General features: G+C 45.1%; 2 protein-coding genes across 16 annotated transcripts in view; both read right to left on the reverse strand.

The window, feature by feature from the left end:
* LOC116353024 (ETS domain-containing transcription factor ERF-like) overlaps window positions 1-1,401 on the reverse strand; it is a 66,744-nt gene extending 65,343 nt beyond the window's left edge. For 2 of the 3 annotated variants that reach the window (XM_031787162.1, XM_031787161.1), the window contains exon 1: window positions 794-1,401. In XM_031787162.1, coding sequence (XP_031643022.1) covers window positions 794-815 — 22 coding nt within the window. In that variant the 5' untranslated portion in view covers window positions 816-1,401. The remainder of the gene's footprint in view (window positions 1-793) is intronic. The other variant, XM_031787160.1, reaches the window with a different exon arrangement.
* Window positions 1,402-10,658: 9,257 nt separating this feature from the next.
* The window catches only part of LOC116353133 (POU domain, class 2, transcription factor 2), a 48,085-nt gene continuing 40,178 nt past the window's right edge, over window positions 10,659-18,565 (reverse strand). For all 13 annotated transcript variants that reach the window (XM_031787166.1, XM_031787165.1, XM_031787164.1 and 10 more), the window contains one exon: window positions 10,659-18,464. In XM_031787166.1, coding sequence (XP_031643026.1) covers window positions 18,136-18,464 — 329 coding nt within the window. In that variant the 3' untranslated portion in view covers window positions 10,659-18,135. The remainder of the gene's footprint in view (window positions 18,465-18,565) is intronic.

The raw sequence follows: 18,565 nt of genomic DNA on the forward strand, positions 1-18,565 counted from the left end.
CAACATTCCACGGCTGGGTCCGTGCACAGTTACTTTGCAGAACTTATTGAAGCACGATACAAACATAGCACGAATTAATCAGATTCGATTATGACAGGGTCGTACATAAAACTACATTTGATGTTTCTGAACAAATATATCCTGAAGGTGGCTAAATGTGGACACATATGTAAAAGCCAATTCAACCAAACAGCGGAGAAATAGAAACTTGACGGGATGCATAGGATGACAAACAAGCAAAACCCTGTAAATGATCAAATTTGACAAAACTCTTAAACAACCCCGGTAGCTAGGTCTAATCATCCATAAAGTGTCTGGTTCATATGATTAACGACAACTCAACCCATCGTTAAATTTCCTTTTCGAGTATTAAAAGTGGATGTCCGCTTGCAAAAGCTTCCATTTTGAATGTCTCACTACTGAAGAAACTCAACTTCAGCTACATCAACAGGTCGACAATCAATCCACATTGACATATTTCCAGCAAACTAGACACAGTAAGTATAAACAACACTTTTGCATCAACTTCAGTTGTATCAACTTATCAAACATAACTGGAACGAGTTGAATACTGTATAGCTACAATGCAATGAACACACGTCAGCTAGCTGTCAAATGCACGGCTAATGTTAGCCAGCTAACCAGCTAGTTAAATGTATTTAACAACCTGTATGACTTTTGTTCACCACTTAATAATTGACAACAGACCGAACAACTGGCGAAGACAACCAGCAAGTTCATGATCAAGTTCATCCGGACAAAAGTGATCGACTTGTGTTTTGCACAAACTTACCCGAATCTCCGGGGGTTTTCATTTTGAGTGTTGCAAGGTAGTTTACGTTCGCTAGCGAGCTTGGTGGATCTCAAGTCAGCGTTTGTGGAAGGAAAAGTCGTCTCCCTCTGAGCCCTTCCTTTGGTTCGGAATGGAAAAACGAGGGGGGAACAGGCTAACGTTAAACTTTCCACCGTTGCTCCACTCACGGGCCCCTTTGCTTCCACTTTCTTTCCCAATACCCCCTTCCTCAACTGTAGCGATCGGGGTAACGTTACTTTCCCCGAATCGCAGTCAGTTGATGTAGCTCACTGCTGTTTGTCCCACGGCAACTTCGCCTTGTCCTGTTCGAGGTGCAGCGGAACACGGTCAACCGTCCCGACAAGCACACAAACCGAAAACCCTTCTTTCCTTGTTTGCATATACTTTCACGAACTGTCGAGTTGTTTACTCCATCTCAATCGCATCTTCCTCGTTGTTTGACATATTCGCTAAAATAACCGTTCTGTAGAATAGCAGTCGTCCTCTCTTTAGACTTTCTTTCTTCCTCCACTCACTAACATTCTGTACTCCGTGGCTACTCTTTCTCCTCCCCCTGGTTCCTCTCTCCGGTGTCGTGTTTCGCTCTCTCCTCACCGGGCCGCCCACACGGACAGGGAGAGGGGGGGCTCTAAGGGGCGGGTCACACCCACTCACCACGAGCCAGGGTGGCGTCACTGCTGCGGCGTCGCCATAGAGACCGCCACAGCCACGCTGCCGTGGTGACGACATATCCGCGTCCTACGATTCTAGGCCGTCATCACGTTATTTTACGTCAATCGCAGGTACTTTCTTCTAATTATCTCTTTTCATTTCGTGGTAATTCGATCAATTGATGTGGCCAGATTATTAAACCACTGTACAAATGCACAAGGCATTATATCACTAGACTCTGAGCATATTGCAACAGGAACTAAACCAAACCTATACAGACTTCCCCCTCTATTTCACATGGTCTACTACACCCCCTTCTGCATTTGGTGGCAGTGATGGGATAGTCCCTGGCCCCCTGCGGTCTCAGACCTTTTAGAAAGCGTAGGCCTTCCATTGAACACCATGTGGGGCTGCCTCTGAAACCGAGAGACGATCATATCCAAAATATAATATATATCACCTTATGAAATGTCCGTCTTCATGGCCTACATGCATGGCGCCAGCTCGCTATATTTGTCATCAGCTAGCTAGGAGAAAGTATTGCAAATATACAACCTGGTGTCTTGTCACTCAGGCACTAGTCTGTGGCACTGATGGATGCAGAACTGTCCCATTGTCAACAAGTGCATGTGAGAGAGGTGGTATCATACATGGCAGGTGAAGTGTGTCCCATGAGCCCTATGTACAACCCCAGCTGCTCTTAAGTACAGTAAAGGGTCATCTACTGTGTGTGTGTGTGTGTGACACAGACCAATGCGCAGGGACATCAACAGGATAACAATGCTGTGTAAAACAAAGTAAACAACCCCTCTTCCCATGGTGGGATTTACAAACAGGATCTCTCTGTCCTCCACTAGCTATTCTTCAGGAGGGCAGGAAACTCACTCTGTTTTCCCAGATAAGCATCAGAGTGCTGGGAGAGCGGTTCTCTCTGGGATCATTCCCAAATCCAGGAAACGGTGAGCACCATCCCGTCCTGTCTCTTCCTGAGCAGAAGGGCTAGTGTTTTCCCACACCAGTACTCCCTGTCAACCACATCTAGTGGAACATTAGCCACAGCATTGTTTTCTTGCCCTCCTCTTTCTCTTTCTGTCTCGCTCTCTCACTCTTCATCTCTGTCCTCACTCACTTTCTCTTTCTGTCTCGCTCTCTCACTCTTCATCTCTGTCCTCACTCACTTTCTCTTTCTGTCTCGCTCTCTCACTCTTCATCTCTGTCCTCACTCACTTTCTCTTTCTGTCTCGCTCTCTCACTCTTCATCTCTGTCCTCACTCACTTTCTCTTTCTGTCTCGCTCTCTCACTCTTCATCTCTGTCCTCAGTCACTTTCTCTTTCTGTCTCGCTCTCTCACTCTTCATCTCTGTCCTCACTCACTTTCTCTTTCTGTCTCGCTCTCTCACTCTTCATCTCTGTCCTCACTCACTTTCTCTTTCTGTCTCGCTCTCACTCTTCATCTCTGTCCTCACTCACTTTCTCTTTCTGTCTCGCTCTCTCACTCTTCATCTCTGTCCTCACTCACTTTCTCCGCCTCTCCTCCTGTCTCCATATCGCTCTTTCATTTGAAGAGCACTTCAGCATCCCCCAAGCTCTTCACAGAGGAAGTATGGTTGGAGAGAGAAGCGAGAGATGAAGAATAAAGGAAAATAGTGAGTCGGGGATGAGACATGAAATTAAACCATTAAAACGGTGGAGAACAAATGGCCTTTCTGTCCATCTATCAATTGCTCACGTGTGTTTGTGTGCATTCATGTGTACGAGTGTCCACCCCCTTTTAAAAGGTGCTCTATGGTAATCCAAGTAGAGGAGATTACATTTTCATAGAAATCTACAGCACAGTACATTCTCAACACTGATAAACACACACAGTGACTCCCTCCACCCCTTTCCTCCTCCCTCCATCCCTGTCATTCTCCCTCCCACCCTCCACCCCTCTCCCACCTCTGTAATGCTCCCTCTCGCCGGCTGACCCTATTCTGTTTATCATTCACCTCTCTCGCTCTCCCCACTCTTTTCTATTCACTCTTTCCCATGCCCCCCACTTCTGGCTCTCCATCTTCTCCTCCCCCGACCCTCTCCGACCCTCTCTCCCTTTTCAATTCAATGTGCTTTATTGGCATGAAATACAGGTAAATATTGCCAAAGCAAAAGAGTTTGACTATTATTTTTCTCTCCCACTCCACCCTCTGTTGCTGTGCCATCACCCCCTCCCCACCTCTTTCTTATTTCCTCCTCTCATTCTGTTCCTCGCCACCTCTCCCTTGCCTACCTCGCCTTTTCTCCCTCTCTCTCCATCCCTCAGTCTTTCTCTCATGTCAAGTTTGAAGTCTTACAATGCTGTCAAGGTTATGTACTTGTGTGAACTACATAATGCATTAGTCACATTCTCCAGACTGTTTTTACATAAAACCCACTGATCATGTTTCATAACAACTGTTGAATTCAACATCAACAGGACTTGTCATCTTTTTAATTACAGCTTGTCAATATAAAAGCACAAGGACTGCCAATGACATTCATGCCAATATCACGAGAGTCCTGTTTCTATCAGGTGAATAATGTGTGGGGGGAAATCAATGAGTAACAATTCAAAGCTAATCCTTTTCCCTATGTTACCTAATATCTGTTTTCACAACTTTGTTATTATGTAGTAACATACATTCTACCACTGGTTTGTTGTGTTGACTGGCTGGATAGAACACGTCTCTCTGGGCAGTGGAAACACATTGGTCCAGTCTCTTGGATGAAATCCTGATTGAAGGTTCCCTGGATGCTGCTCTTGGTTGTGTACTGATGTATCTCTGTTGATATTCCATGACAAATTGTTCTCAGCCACGGTTACTCCTAAGGACGTGTTCATCTGAAAGAGTCATTCCTCAGATCCTGATTTTAGAACATCTCCATGCTTTCCTACACGTTTGCCTAATCTTCCCTCTCTCTCTTTCCCTCTCTCTCTTTCCCTCTCTCGCTCCTTGCTTTTTATCCTGTTCTTCCCTCCGTGCTTGGAGAGTCTCTCCGTTCCTAATGGGAATGACAGACAGACGCCGTGGAGAGAAAGACAGAGAGATGGTAAAAGAAAGAACCGGGACACTGGAGCACTCCACACACATCACCCGCTGACCCCTTCCCCAGCTAGACCCTCCAGCCCCCCTTCAATATCACCAGACCATATCCCCCCCCCCAAACCCTGAATGAACCTGATAGATTTACACCAAAACATCCCTCTCCCTTTAAATAGGGGTGTCCAGAACTAGACTCCTAGTGAGCTACAGGTTCTGTTGGCTTTTTTCCAACCCATCTCTAACACTCCTTATTCAGTAGAGGGCTGGCCCACCCTGATTTAGGAGAACCTACAGACCCGTAGAGAGCTCAGTCCCGTAGCCCATATGGCAGTGTTAGTGTGCTGGGCCAGAACAAAACCCTGCACACCCTGTGGGTCTCCGAGAGCCAGGACTGAATATACAGTGAGCCCTAATGCCTCCCCTGGTCTGTCTGTGGCACTCCAACACAGATTACTCTGTAATTACCAGGGACGATGGGTGTGGTACCCCACTCAGCATTGCACCACAGGTGTGCGCACACACACACACACAGATTAGGCCTAGAGCAAACAGTGGATATCAACCAGGATTAGGCCAAATACCTGAACAGGGTATTATATGGTGTAATATGCTGTGATTCATATGGCTGATGATATCACACACACACACACACACACACAATAAGGGATATTAGTCCTAAGAGGTAAAAGCTATGATCCTTTTGACCTTGATTTCTCAGTCAGTGTATTACCACATTGTTATTATTATTATAAAAATGTCTACTTAACACCTCAGCTTGGAAAGAGAGAGACACTTTGATGGGACTGGGAAAGAGGTTTCAAGTAGATGAGAAGGATTAGAGGAGGCCAAAGAATGAAAGAGTTGGCAGTTGATAGGATAACAAGCTGCCGGGTGTTGGAGGGTGGTGGTTGATGCCCCTGTGAAAGAAGGGAGAGGGGGAAAAAGTGTTGAGAGCAAGTAGACATGGGGAGAATAAGAGTGAGGAGTGGAGAGAGAGAGTCAATGTGCTCTTTGTCATCAAATAACTTGTTTATTTTCAAGCTTGCCACTCCAACTGTCAGGATCACACCATCTCTCTCTCTCTCTCTGTCTGTCTCTGCCTTTCTTTCTCTCTCCTTCTAGGGTCAAGTTTTAAGGTCTCTATCATCTTCAACCAATTTTAGATTTGTCTGTACGTATGTCTTTGTGTCAGTCAACATTGTCCAGCAGCAGAATTCCTCTGTAGTCTCCCTACCTGTGGCATTGGCATGCGCTCTCAACACAGCTTCCCTCTGTGCATGGTTAGTCTCTCACCATTCTTCTACTCCATTCTCTCTCTCTCGCCCGTCAATAACGGCCCCCTTTTCACTGTTCTCTCACTTTCTCTCTTTCTTATTCTCTTTCATGTTCACCCTCCATCCTCTGTCCCTTTCCCCGGGCTCTTTCTGTCCCCTTTTCACTCTTTCCTCTCTCTCTCCCTCCCTCTTTCTCCCTCCCTCTCTCTCTCCCTCCCTCTTTCTGCCTCCCTTTTCCCCGTCCCTCTCTCCCCCTCCCTCCCTCCCTCCCTCCCTCTTTCTCCCTCCCTCCCTCCCTCCCTCCCTCCCTCCCTCCCTCCCTCCCTCCCTCCCTCCCTCCCTCCCTCCCTCCCTCCCTCCCTCCCTCTCTCTCTCTCTCTCTCTCTCTGTCTCTCTCCCTCCCTCTTTCTGCCTCCCTTTTCCCCATCCCTCTCTCTACCAGCTGGTATTTGCACATGAGTAATGGGATTACCACAGTGAGCAGTGGATCAGGGAGAGAGAAGGGGGGAAGTCACAGTGGAGAAGGCGTAACACGGAGGAAGAAAGAGGGGCAACAGTAAGGGGGTTAAGGTGGGGAGAAGAAAGACTGATAAATGAGGATGTAAACAATGCTGGATATTCTGCTGATTGTAAACGGAATGTCACAGATTGAGTTTTGCCGGTGACACACGCACACACACACACACACAAAACGTGTCCTAGTATACCCACAGAAGTACACCTGACTCTCTCTTTTAGAAGACAGCTTCTATGTTGCACTGGCATTCCAATGCATGCCAGCTTAAAACCAGCCCCTGGCACTATTTCCATCACCCTAGAGCTAGACAGAAAGCCACACATTTCATGTAGGATTACCATGGCAATGACCGAGCCAGTAAAGAACAAAAAGCTCATTTTGCAGTCTGTAAAGTCTGGAAAAAGTGTGCAGGGTGGACCTTATTAAAATGGGGAGGTGGGAGGTGGAAAGAGAGGGTAATGTGAGCGCTGGAGAGAAGCACAGAGAATGTGTGTTATATTAAACCAATGTCTGGCAGTGTGTCAAGCCTGTAATAAACTGAGTAAGAAAATCCAAGGTCCAATGCAGCTGTTTCTTTTTTATCTCAACAGCAAATCATTTCTGGGTAACAATTTAAGTACCTTACTGTGATTGTTTTCAATTAAAATGGTAATATATATATTTTGCAAACCGCAATTTCTCAAGCAAGAATTTTGCTAGTGTAACGGATGTGAAACGCTAGCTTAGCTAGCGGTGGTGCGTGCTAAATAGCGTTTCAATCGGTGACGTCACTTGCTCGGAGACCTTGAAGTAGTGGTTCCCCTTGCTCTGCAAGGGCCGCGGCTTTTGTGGAGCGATGGGTAACGATGCTTTGTGGGTGACTGTTGTTGATGTGTGCAGAGGGTCCCTGGTTCACGCCCGGGTATGGGCGAGGGGACGGTCTAAAGTTATACTGTTACACTAGGACTGTCTGGGAGTGGTCAGAGTGGGGAGGGGGAAACTGAAAACTAGCTGTTATTGGCAGAGTTTTGGAACTCTCATTCTTATTGGTCTATTAACCAATTTACGCTGGTAATTCCACCAGGCCAAAACTCCATCCTGCCAAAACAGGCTCAAATTTAAGGCAGTCTTATCAAACCACTCTTACAATAAGAATCCATTATCATCATTTGCACAGTATTATTCCAACCTCATAGTGTGGCAGTGCAGTATGTACAGCATAAAACACAGGAAAATCACTTTTTAGACTGCACTGGGCCTTTAATGGCAGAAAGACCATGTTAATTTAGCCATCAAGACATGACACTGACAGGAGTAGCAAGAAAGGAGAGATATGAAGTAGGAAGTTAATTTGGGTGTTTTTAAGGTCGCGCTGGGTGTGGGCAGAGACGGAGAGGGAGAACGTGAGCGAGGAAGAGAGGGTGTAAAAGGAGAGAGAGGTATGCCTGGCATTGTGACAGTTGCTATATTGAGCATGCGTGTTGACAGTGTCTCCTGTATCTCACAGAGGAACAAACTCTTCCTATTGGCACAGCTGTCAGCTTCCCTTCTCTCACCCTCCTACTCCCCCTCTCATTCCTTCTCTCCCCCCTCTAACCCCTCACTGACCAAATTGTTCTCACCCTTCCTCTCTCAAAACCACCTCTCCCCTCTCCTCTATTGTGTCATCCTCTACCTCCCTCCTTTTTACCCCCCTTTCTCCATGTATTCCCCCTCCCCCCATCTCTTCTACACATGTCATAGCAGAGCTAGAATTAGATCAGGCAACTGTAACCCTCTCAGATGAGCTGGCTAGGTGAGAGAGTGAGTGAGTGAGTGAGTGAGTGAGTGAGTGAGTGAGTGAGTGTGTGTGTGTGTGTGTGTGTGTGTGTGTGTGTGTGTGTGTGTGTGTGTGAGAGAGAGAGAGAGAGAGAGAGAGAGAGGTCTGAGTCAGATCCAATCAGGGCCTGCCCCTCACCCCCTCTCTCATCCCCATCACATCATCAGAGCAGGGCCAAAGGGCCACTCACCCCCTCCTACCGGATTACACCCCTTTCATCACCCCTCACCCCACTACCAAATGAAACTCATACCCTGTCCATCTCATGCTCTCAGAACCAGTCGGAGTGTGTTCAGATAGAATGGTCTAAGACTAGGAGGCTGTGGTTGGGACCCTGATCCTTGGTATGGGCCTTGGTCTCTGGTTGTGCTGTGTGGCATCATTGGCATGTAGACAGCAGGTCTGTGGGTGGTTCAGCTATGTGTCATACTGTGACAGGCCAGTAGCAGTGTCAGTCTAGGGGCGGGCTGCTCTCACTGGAACATGGAACTTCTGTGTTCCACTGGTGAGTCTGGTGAGTGCTGCCCTCCCTCACCCGGGCATGGCTGTGGGTGGTGTAGTAATGTGTCATAGCTGCAGGGGTGGGTTGTGGACTCCTCTCGTGTGTTGTGTGTGCTGCCCCTCCTCACCCGGGCATGGCTGTGGGTGGTGTAGTAATGTGTCATAGCTGCAGGGGTGGGTTTTGGATTCCTCTCGTGTGTGAGTTTGTTGTGTGTGCTTTTTAAAAAAGTTGAAGTTCTGTACAATGGGTTCATTTGTGGTGGTGATGTAACATGTTATGTTCAAATGGATTTATTTCCTTTGTAGATGTTGTATTGTGGAGAGTTATGGTGTCCAGTAAATGCTAACAAAACTAACATTAAGTTGACACTGTATAGCATACTGTGTTTAGAATTGTGCTAAATGTGTTTATTCTAAACAAAGTTTATGTCCTACTGTTGGAACCAGTAGGTCTCCCCCACCAGTGTGGGTGCAGTGCTGTTCTGAACCATATCAGGTTGACTGTTCTGTAGTCCTGAAGTGTGTTCTGTTGGTATGTCTATCAGTGTTGAGGGGTACAGCCTTGGTTTCAACAGAGCTATTTACTGTTCTGGAGTGGATTTCTCTGGACTCTGGCTGTTGTGAGTGATGTGTAATTAATGCCTGGGTGGATGGGTTTCCTTGTTGTACCCACTGTGTGTGTGTGTGTGTGTGTGTGCCTCCAGTCTTGTGCCCACTGTGTGGATGAGAGTGGCAACGTGCTTCCAGGCCCTCTCTGTGCCCACCCTAGTCACGGGCGAACTGCTGTATGTACGGTGAGGGGGTGGGAGCAGCAGGAGGGAGCTGACTGATACTCAGCGTGAGTGGAGGAGAGCATTCAGAGAGATGACTGACAGTTGCTGCAACCAATCTATCCTTTCAAGGACTAAGAGGGAGCAAGTCACGATATTATATTCAAACTGGGGTTACCTTTGCTACACTTTGGATCCTTACCATCCTAAACAGGGCATCGCGGAGGCGGTAAGGGACCTGAAGACCTTTAAATTAGATGCACTGATTGACACACTGGTCGACTCCATCGGTCAATATGGGCCCAGATTGTCACCATAGTAATATGATCCTATGTACACAACATGATCAGTGAGTCATTGTGCGGTGGGCGTCAGAAAGCTGCTGTCACACTCACACACTGTTACCACACAGAGTCCTCCACCTCCTACTGTGCACATAGACACGACACACACACACACACACACATTCAGCACGCACGCATATGCCACGCACAACACACACACTGGCAAACACACTCAGCATGCGCACGCACAGACGTACAGAGAGCGACAGACGGAGAAATGGCCAAACACAGTCAGTGATGTTTGTCAATCAACAAATGTCCTATGACTCAGTCAGGAAGGACAGAAAGAGAGAGAGTCAGACTCCTCTCCTCTCTGTCCAGGTCTGCTGCGTGACTACTGCTCATCTGCTGGGTATCATCAGTTGTTGGTCTCACTGATAATCAGGTCCAGGCCTCCACCTAGTGGTGGCCTACTGCTAGAGCATGTTGAGCTGACACCTAGTGGTGGCCTACTGCTAGAGCATGTTGAGCTGACACCCAGTGGTGGCCTACTGCTAGAGCATGTTGAGCTGACACCTAGTGGTGGCCTACTGCTAGAGCATGTTGAGCTGACACCTAGTGGTGGCCTACTGCTAGAGCATGTTGAGCTGACACCTAGTGGTGGCCTACTGCTAGAGCATGTTGAGCTGACACCTAGTGGTGGCCTACTGCTAGAGCATATTGAGCTGACACCTAGTGGTGGCCTACTGCTAGAGCATGTTGAGCTGACACCTAGTGGTGGCCTACTGCTAGAGCATGTTGAGCTGACACCTAGTGGTGGCCTACTGCTAGAGCATGTTGAGCTGACACCTAGTGGTGGCCTACTGCTAGAGCATGTTGAGCTGACACCTAACATTCTAAAACAAGAGCTATAATAGAGATGAGATCGTGATCTAGAGATATTAGAGTGTAATGTACTGTTTTAAACACACCAGAGGCCACAATCATCTGTACAGTTTTTGTCTCCTGTTTTTATTTGGATGAATGAAACACTTTCAGTTACAAAAATGACTTTAAATGAACAACACTGTACTATGAACAAGCAGAGATATTTCTCTTGTTTTTTGTTTTTGTTTTAAAGATAAACACAGTAAAAGGCTAAGTTGCTACCACAAGGAAGAAGGGAGGGCGAGACAGAGAGAAGGGAGAGGAAAGAGGAGGACTGCTCACATGATGTAAGACACATGATGGTAGAACAAATGATGTGAGAGAGGATAAGGACACACACACACACACTAAAATGGATAGGGAAACAAACAACAAAGGTTGAAGGTCAGACAGAGGGAAATGAACTACATGTTGACTAACAGTAAATCCCCAATCAAGCCAATGTTTACAAACCTGTTGCTTATCTAGCAGATGAAATACATTTTGAGGCGAGCGCACACACACACACACACACACACACACACACACACACACACACACACACACACACACACCTACACCTTGGGGACTTATTTCCACAGAACAGTTATAGCAGTTATGACAGTTTTCCCTCCTCCCTCCGTTTTATTAACCCCTCCCCACAAACCACCAAAGAAGTCTGGAATTCCCTGGAAAAACTCTCCTTAACGACTCGTACAGAATTCTCCCACAAACAACTCGTACAGAATTCTCCCACAAACATCACATTTTCGGTTGAAACATGTAGCTTTTCCCTCTGCCCAATGAACACAGAGGACAACATGGAATACAAACAGACAGACAGGAATACAGACAGTGGTAAGGGACAGACAGACAGAACTAAAAGGACAGGGTCAACAAACCCCAAGAGGATATTGGGATCATCAGAATTACTCTGGCAGCACGAGCAAAAAGGACGAATCTCAAAAAAGATCAGAACAACTACAGAGATACCAAGAGAAACGTCATTATCGTCATCATCATATTTACGAGAAGCTTAAGGTAATTTTCCAATGACAAATACTTAAAAATATACATTTTTATCATTATCTTAATCGCTGAGGTCAGAAACTGGGTTACTAGGTGACGGGGTTGGAGCAGAAAAGAGATGAATAGACAGAAAGGAGAGAAAGAAAGAGGGATGCAGTGGCTGTCTGTGAAAGAGGAGGAATGTCGAACTCTTTGGTTTTATTCTGTACGATCGGACTTTGCTGTCTTGCTTAAGGAACTTTGGACTGAAGCTGTATTGTACAAGAGAGAGAATGAATACAGAAGAAAGGATGAAAGAGAGGGTGTGTGGAAGTGAGTAGGTACGAGGAATATCAGTCATCCTCCTTTTTTGTTTCTTTGCTCCTGATATTGTCTTTTTGTCCCCCTTTGCTTTCTCCTGCCTTGACATCTACACAATGTTCTGTCATCTATCAGTAAACTGTTAATCATTGCCTGTTCTGCTCCAATTTAAATCAATTCCAGCCTGGTCTCATACCAAACGTAACATGTACTAATTACACTGTCTCGGATTTACATTTACTATGTTACGTCTATCCTTGAGTCCAGGTTGCAATATCGATTCCTACATTTCACAATTTCCTTTGTTTCTCATTTGACACGGTTGCTAAGGTGTTTCACTGAGACTACAAGGAATTAATCCATTAACTGAATCAATGTTGTGATGTTCAGACTGTACAAATGTACAAAATGGTTCATGCCAAAGATGTCTGGAGATGTTCTTCCAGACTAAACTCTGCTGTGATAATGTTGACCCAGGCTATAGTAAAGGGAGTAGGATTTGTTGCCTCTAGGTGCTGATCTAACGTCAGTTTTGTGTTCTCCCTACACTAATAGCTATGATTAGGGAAAAGTTAACAGATCCTAGATCTGCACCTATGGCCAGGTGACTACTCAGTCTATAGGAGAGGTGTAGTCTCTGAATGGACAAATCACATTTTATTGGTCGCGTATACATATTTTGCAGATGTTATCGCGGGTGTAGCGAAATGCTTATGTTCCTAGCTCCAACAGTGCAGACACTGGTAAACAGCAGGGTTTTAGGGAGTGAGTGCATGGTGCCGTATCCAACAGTGGGGCATAAACTTTGGTATCATTCTCTTGTGGGGGTATCCCTACTGGAAGGACTTACACTTTACATGTGATCCCTAAGACCCTGAGATCCACAGAAGCATCCTACCAGGATGAAGAGGACCTAAACTGATCTACACCTCATTACAGAAGGAAAGAGCAAGGGAGAAATAGGGACTTCCACCTTGGGGGAGTGTATGCATGCGTCACCTAGCAACCACAGTCTCAGCCCTTCCCCAGTCACCTACCCCTCTGCGCTCGCTGCCACACACATCTCTGACAGACACAGGTCAATAATCTAAACAACACAACATCCAGCCAATCACCTAAAGATGCTGGGTACCCAGAGGCTAGCCCCTGTAATAAAGTTTTGTGTTAAGGAGTAGGACAAAGCTGCTCCATAGACACTGACCTAAGGCCAGTGTTATGTGCCCTCAATGGTTAAGATTAGGATTTGGAGGAAGGTAAGCTGATCCTAGATCTGTGCCTATGGAAAACGTATACTTGGAGAGTGTTTCATTTCAGCAGGGAGGGAGCAGTAGGGGAGAGGGGGATGGAGAGAGGGCTGTACAGAGCAGGGGGGTTGTTCTACAGACCAGACTGAGAGGGAGGTGTGTGGGGGGGTGGACTGGGAACCACAGCGAGAGGGCTGGCATACAACTTGCTACCCAAAATGTCTCCTGATTTGGATGGGGCACAAGAAATGTGAACTCTGACCCCATTATCTTTGAACTCTGCCGGACCCAAGCCTCGCTCTGGCCATTCATGGTCACACTCACACGTACACACAGTCCCACCCCACACCCCGATCCTCACACAAACCCCACTTTTTTTGTAAAGCTTTCATCTATTTGGTTTATCATCAGAGTATATGAGGTATATCTCTCTTTAACATCCTACAGTAGATGTGGGAAACAAAACCTACCAACATTAAGAAAAGTCCAAACAGAAAGAAAAGAAAACAAGTCCCTCTGTCACGTTCCTTTGCCCCAGTCAATGCATCTTCTAACTGTTTTTTTGGTTTGGTAGCTGTTTAAAGCTTTCAGTGTATTTATCATGAGGAGAGGAGAGGTTGTGAGGGAACAGCACTGTATCTTTAAGAACAATCTGCCTGCCTGACCATCCCTGTCAGCGGAGCTCTCTTCCAGAACCGTTGGGCTATATTCAAACATACATTATACTAGCTTATAGGCAGCGCTGACTACATGTACATCCGGGATATAATCCCTCTAACCTGATCTGTCCAAAGTATATGGTATACATCGTAATGGGAACAAACTCCAGTTCTAAAGCTTTGAGATTTATTAATACAATGTTTTAAAAGTTTCACTCATGACTGGTTTGATCCCACCTGGGTGTGGGTCTCCAGTAACAATCCTGGACTGTAGTAAGGCTGTAGGGAACCCTACTGAGGCTCCCTATCCCCCCTTCAACTAAACACAACATCACAAGACCGCACATAAAGCCAGAAACACTCAGATGCTCTGTCCCTCTCATCTCACCAGTCATACAATAAGGACATCATTAGTAATATCATTATCATTCGGACAATTAACCCCATATTTAGGAAAGACAGCATTCAACACCTGAAAACATTGAATTGCTCAAATTTACATCAATATGAAGCTGACGTTCCTATTCCCATGACCTTGCCCTGCAATGCCTGAGAAAACGCTGTTAGGTGGTCATACTGAAGTGCTCTATGTAGACACAGTGCTGACCCCTGTAAGCTCACCCCATCCATTTGAAAAGAGTCTGAATGAGCTCACCCCCATCCCTTTAAGAGCTTTAAGAGTAGTCGCAGTGAGTCTGTGGTCAAACATGACCATGTTCTCCTAGGCCCTGAGACCTGTGGTTGCATGTATCTGGTTTGAAGAGGTGAGAAGGTACTTCAGCAGGAGCCCCGTAATATATATTCTAAATATATACCCCAAAATATATCCCCAGTAAAAAGACTCTAGAATAAATAAATAACATATAAATAGTTAGAAGAAATCAATATAAGCTTAAATCAATCAAACTTAAAATTAATAAATAGTACAATCAATCAAAAGTCCTAAATGATTCGACAAAGAAAAATAAACCATATATTTATCAAGAGAGAGTAACATTTTTGGTCTAAAATCAAGTCATTATCATCAATGTTTTTTAAGATATTTTTTGTATGTTTTTCAATACATTAGCAATAAGTAAGCATTAGGACACAGATCTTTTATCTACAAAATCTATAGAAGCACTAACAGATACATTCCGTCTAAGAGTTAATGTTGAGGAAAGGTTTCACCTCGTGGTTAGAACCCCCACATCTAAAATAGATTAGTTCATTAAGGATTCTCATTTGACAACTGTATTTCTGTGTGTCAAACCAAATACTCTTTGGATGCATTTTAAACTCGACTGTACATTTTTGCCGAAGTGTGTGTGTGTGTGATAATGGCGGTAAACGTGCAAGGGAGGACATCTTTGTAAACTCCACTGAATTCTTTCTATAATGCGTGTACACACAACACACAAACACACAATATCGCACCCTCACACAACGCACATACACACACACTTCAGATAAATTGACACAATCATAAGTGTGAGCCCTAATGCAACGGCAGGGACGGCAGTTGAACCATCTCTAGTTTTATCCTGCCTTTTGGTTTGGTTTGGTATTTGGTGTTGTGTTTGGTTTGGTGTTTGGTGTTTGGTTTGGTGTTTGGTTTGGTGTTTGGTGTTTGGTTTGGTATTTGGTATTTGGTATTTGGTTTGGTGTTTGGTATTTGGTGTTTGGTTTGGTGTTTGTTATTTGGTGTTTGGTTTGGTATTTGGTGTTTGGTTTGGTGTTTGGTATTTGGTGTTTGGTTTGGTGTTTGGTATTTGGTGTTTGGTTTGGTATTTGGTGTTTGGTATTTGGTGTTTGGTTTGGTATTTGGTGTTTGGTTTGGTGTTTGGTTTGGTATTTGGTGTTTGGTTTGGTATTTGGTGTTTGGTTTGGTATTTGGTGTTTGGTATTTGGTGTTTGGTTTGGTGTTTGGTTTTGTGTTTGGTGTTTGGTTTGGTATTTGGTGTTTGGTTTGGTATTTGGTTTGGTGTTTGGTGTTTGGTTTGGTATTTGGTGTTTGGTTTGGTGTTTGATTTGGTGTTTGGTTTGGTATTTGGTGTTTGGTTTGGTGTTTGATTTGGTGTTTGGTTTGGTATTTGGTGTTTGGTTTGGTGTTTGATTTGGTGTTTGGTTTGGTATTTGGTGTTTGGTTTGCACGTTTTGCACGTTTTGCTTTTCAACTCGTGTTTTGGACTTTTTCTGTGTCTTTTTTCTGCCAAGACAGTCAGTTTTTTTTTATCTAATAAAAATCTGGAAGCTACATTTTCACAGTATTTTTCCAACCACCTGATAAAATCTCTAGAACAACTAGGAAAACATAAGGAGCTGTTGTAGCAAGCAAATACGTTATTATCCCAAATGAGTAAAGAACAGCACATAAACAGCATCACACAGCAAACAAATCAAATACAAAATAAACCAACAAACAGGAAAAATAAAAACTGACTTTGAAGATTCAGTTCAATGAGGTCATTAGAGATTTCTCCATCCAGGACCAGAGAAGAAGAGCTGAGTTTGGAGTGAAAAAGACAGGGGAGAGGGAGGATGTCTATCTATACATCTGTCCATCTGTGCTCCAGAGTTTAGAGAGGGCCACTGAAGCCCAGTTAGTTGGATAACAGACAGAGGCGTCAGCTCCAGTCTGTAAAAACCTACACTTCTCCTCCTCCCCTCATCCCCCCATCCATATTTGGCTGTTTCTTTTTGGTTTGTTTCTGACGTTTTTGGTTTGTATTTTTGGTATCCTCTTACAAAAACATCCCCTCTTTCTGTATGTTTGATCCCATCGCACCATCCGATCCCCTCCCCGTATGCACCCCTTTTATGTTGGGTGAGGGTTCTGTCCTTTTGAAGTGACCCTCTCGGGCATAAGGAGATGGAAGGGGTCAACTAGGGGGGTTCAGCGGGAGGGGTAGGGTGTGTCCCCAAACCCTACAGTATGTGAGTGTTAATGTCATGGCTGACTCCTCTGAAGAGTAACAAATGCTTTGGTTTAAACGTGTAATAATGGCAGATTTGGGTGGAAAATGACAGTGAAAATGGGATGTACTGGAGGGATGATGAACAATAAAAACAACGTATATTAAACATTAAACAGGTTTTGATCTCTGTTTCTCTACTGCACGTCGAGACAGATGACTGATTGACAACGTAAGACAGACCTGTCCATGACTAAACTAACATTTTTATTAATTTACCTCTTTCTTGCCTCAATGTTACTAGTTTAAATCTCCAATCATGCTCAATTTCATACTGTCATCATGGTGGATTGGCCATTCACAAGGACTACATTGAGTCTAAGTCTAATATTATTTCATCAAGTGAGTCATTTTGTTGTGAGTAATTACAGAGAGAGAGAGGTTTTTATCAAGGCTGGAAACTGCTACACTCAGCCTGATCTCTTGTTCACTCTTGTCTCTTATTATCTCTGACAACATGAAGTATATGGCACAAGATGATGATGACAGACTCCAACGCTATCAGTAAACTATTGGAAATCAAGGGGGAGATAGGATACCCAAAGAAGCAGAGGTAGGAAAACACAAACAGAGACACACCTGTAAGCTTGGCTCATTCAGTATCAACCATTTACAACAATCTAAAATATCCCACAGAAACAACAAAACTGCTGTGAAAGTGAGTGACAGACTATGACAGACATGATGGGTGGATGACTGATTGGATGGATGAATGTGATTGGCTGTGGATATCGTGTGTGTGTGTGTAGCAGAGTCCTGGTCCTGGATAGGATCCGTATGTATAAGTCGTTTGGATAAAGCTTTTCTTTCCGTATTTTTGGTTTCTGGGATTTTGGTATGGTTGTTGATTTTTGTCATCATGCGTTCCTCTTCTCCTCCTCAGGTACATTTTTGGTTTAAAATCCTCCTCCCATCTCCTCCTCTTTCAGACCTGCAGCTTTTCAAAGAAAATCATCCACTTCTTTTTTCTGTCCCTGTCACCATTCCCCCAAAACATTTTTGGTTCACATGATTCGACGCACATCTCTAATCCTGTTATTTGTCATTGGTTTATTTTCCCGGGAAAGAAAGAGAGACAGAAAGGAGAGGTGCGATATCGCTCAGTATTGACTAAACAGTCCCACGATGCCTCCTCCATCACTTTGGATAGATAAAGATTTTTGGTTTAAATCTTCCTCTTTCCCCCCTTCTCCCCCTTTTCACTTCTGACTCCCCCCTCTCCTCTCTTTCATTCTGTGTATTTTTGGCATCGAAAGACTGGGGGGGAGAGAGAGAGAGTGTAGGGCGAGAGTGGTAAAAGAGATAGCTTTGGTTGAAAGGCGAGGTTGTCGTTTCCTCCTTTCTCCTTCTCCTCTCTGATTGGCGCTTGGCTGTGTCACTCAATCTTAGCCCCTCCCAACAAGGATGGGCTGTGTGCCAATTCATTGAAGTCGCAGGAAGAGGCGGGGCTAGAGCAAGGGGAGGGTGAGCAGGGGGTGGGGCTTATGCTACTGGTTGAGGGGTAAGGGGAGGGCTGGGATGCTTTGGCTACGGCAGCGCTGACCAATCCAGCACCAGGATTCTGGCCCATGTGGAGGAAAGCGGGGTGGTTGAGGAAGAAGGAGGACTGGAGACCCCCTCCCTGCCCCCCTGCACCACCCAGCAACACCTTACTGCTCCCCTCAAGACTGGAAAGGGGCAGCTGGCCACCACTGGCTGCTAGGGCTGAGAAGGGAGGGAGATGAGAGTTAACATCATTATACCTACTGTGAAATAACTACATTTACTATAGACTTTACTATAGAGATGAAATGAAGAAGCGGATG

Source organism: Oncorhynchus kisutch, linkage group LG13 (assembly GCF_002021735.2).
Source record: "Oncorhynchus kisutch isolate 150728-3 linkage group LG13, Okis_V2, whole genome shotgun sequence".
NCBI lineage: Eukaryota > Metazoa > Chordata > Actinopteri > Salmoniformes > Salmonidae > Oncorhynchus > Oncorhynchus kisutch.